Genomic DNA, 2216 nt, shown 5'->3' on the forward strand with positions numbered 1-2216 from the left:
AACTGCCTTTACCAGCTGAGCCGTCTCACTAGCCCAAAGACAGAATTTTGAGGTGCGGTGGGGGGAGGGGAGTTATTGTTGCAGCTAGAGAGAGCTATTTTGGTGAGTCTTGGCATCTAACATTTATCTCATGCACATCTTTGTAAAAGTATATTCACTTATGGGGAGTTTGTTGATGAAATCAGACCAAGAAGAGACTCATTTCTACTCTTAAAGTCAAGCTCAGAGCTTTGCAAATTTTCCAAGCCCTCCAGGGCTGAGGGACTCACAGCTGGCTCCCCCCCCCCCGCCCCTATTCCCTGTTCCCCTGGTGTAGGCAGGTCAGTGACAGAGGGTACAAGGGCTAAATTAGAGTCTGTGAACCCCTGTAATCCCTTACTTCTTAATCTAGTGTTATCTCAACCAGTGAAGGACAACTGTTTCACAGTCTGTCTGTCACCCCCCCACCCACCCACCCCCGCCACGCGCGCGCATCTAATTGTATGTTTGCGGAATGGTGGAGGGGGGTCTTTATGGGAAATTGTCAGCTCTTGGGTGTTTCTCAAAAACTACAGACCGGCACCCCTTTCCTAACGGCAATCCATTTGACAATGAGCCATCTCTCTTGCCTTTTCCCCTGACTGGGTGTCCTCCCATGAAATCTCCACCAGACCTCAAGGATTCCCCTGAGAAATTAGGATCCCCCAGCAGGAGCAAAGTAAATACACACACTTTCTATGGGTCCCCGTGTGGGTGGCTTCCGCAGCCAGGACCTAGTGTAACATTGTCCTTTCAAACGCTTCTGCCTTGCAGCTCATCCAGGTATTGCTAGAAGACAAGGCCACCGAGAGCACCGTTAAACTCAGCCTTCCTGTGGGACAAGAAGCCCTCATCACCCTAAGCAATGGACAGAGATTTGTGATTCACATATCTGACGTGCCCCAAAGCTCAGAAAATACTTACTGCAGAAAAATCAACACGAATATGCCAGGTGGTTTGTTGGAATAGGGCGTGAGGAGACAGGCTTGAATTCTTAAAATATGTATTAAATCCTAAAGTTTTGTATTGATCTGTGAGATTTTATGTATATAATAGATGAAGCACTTTATGTTTGTATGTATTTTGAGGAATTGATTTTGATCAAAATATAAACTAATTTGGAGAATAATTCTTTTTGCCTCTTGTTTTTCCTTTGGGTCCTGTTGGACAGTTCTCTTTGGGGACAGAACAGAAGACCAATGTAAGAAATCATTAGGAATGAGGATTGGCTGTTTCCAGAGAAAGATACAGTTTGAGGACTACAAATTGGTGTTTTCTCTTTCCCTTTGTTGTGACCCAATCAAAACAGAACTTGTAGAAAACTCCATCAGGCAAGAGGAAGCTCACTGAGTTCTCCTGGTACTCCCTGGCATGGCTAAATGCCTGGTTCATTACCCCAGTTTTCAAAACATGAGGTACAATTGTAAATTCAAAAATGTCTACGATAGGCGCCCATGTTCCTTTTGTGAAGCAGAATCTTTAAAGTTGTTGAAATTTTGTGTATCATTGCCATACAGATATATTTTCTGCAACTGATTATGATGTTTAAAATGAATTTTAGAATTCATGATTTGCATGGTTTCTGGAGTAAATGAAATGACTTGAGAAATTTTACTGGTCTCTTATTACATGTGAAATGATTTAAATTTCATTTAGTTCCACATATGAAGTGAATTAGATTTACCTACAAAATGAATTTAATTTTCCTATATGCGTAGTAATGTTAAGAAATAGGAACTGGGTCACACTAGAATTTTCTGTCCTTGGGGCTGGAGAGATGGCTCAGCAGGTGGGCATGCTTGCTGCTTTTTTAGAGGACCCAAGTTCTATTCCCAGCACCCATGTCAGATCGCTTGCAACCACATATAGCTCAAGTTCTGGGGATCCAGCACCCTCTTCTGGCTTCTACATTCACTACACTCATGTGCATATGTATATACACACAAATTAAAATTTCAAATAAAGATTGTTTAAAAACATTCATCATAGTAGTTTTAGAAGTAATCCTATTTTAGACCCCATTGTAACTACATCATCTCTCTTCTTAAGCTCTCTGGAAGCAGAGGTTCTTAGAGGCAAATTCAGACACCGACGGTCTCCTTGCTATCCAGAGGCTCTGCCTGTCTCTCACATGTTTGCTCACATGGAAACAGACAGTTGGTAGCTGAGTCATGGGGTGGGGGTGGGGCTACAATAAG

General features: G+C 42.7%; 1 protein-coding gene across 1 annotated transcript in view; it reads left to right on the forward strand.

The window, feature by feature from the left end:
• Window positions 1–1147, forward strand: part of Rfx8 (regulatory factor X8) — a 62683-nt gene extending 61536 nt beyond the window's left edge. Inside the window, exon 15 of the mRNA XM_059281628.1 lies at window positions 793–1147. Within this exon, the coding sequence (XP_059137611.1) occupies window positions 793–987 (195 nt within the window). The 3' untranslated portion in view covers window positions 988–1147. The remainder of the gene's footprint in view (window positions 1–792) is intronic.
• The last annotated feature ends 1069 nt before the right edge of the window (window positions 1148–2216 follow it).

The sequence above is a fragment of the Peromyscus eremicus genome, chromosome 16_21 (assembly GCF_949786415.1).
Source record: "Peromyscus eremicus chromosome 16_21, PerEre_H2_v1, whole genome shotgun sequence".
In the NCBI taxonomy this organism is placed as follows: domain Eukaryota; kingdom Metazoa; phylum Chordata; class Mammalia; order Rodentia; family Cricetidae; genus Peromyscus; species Peromyscus eremicus.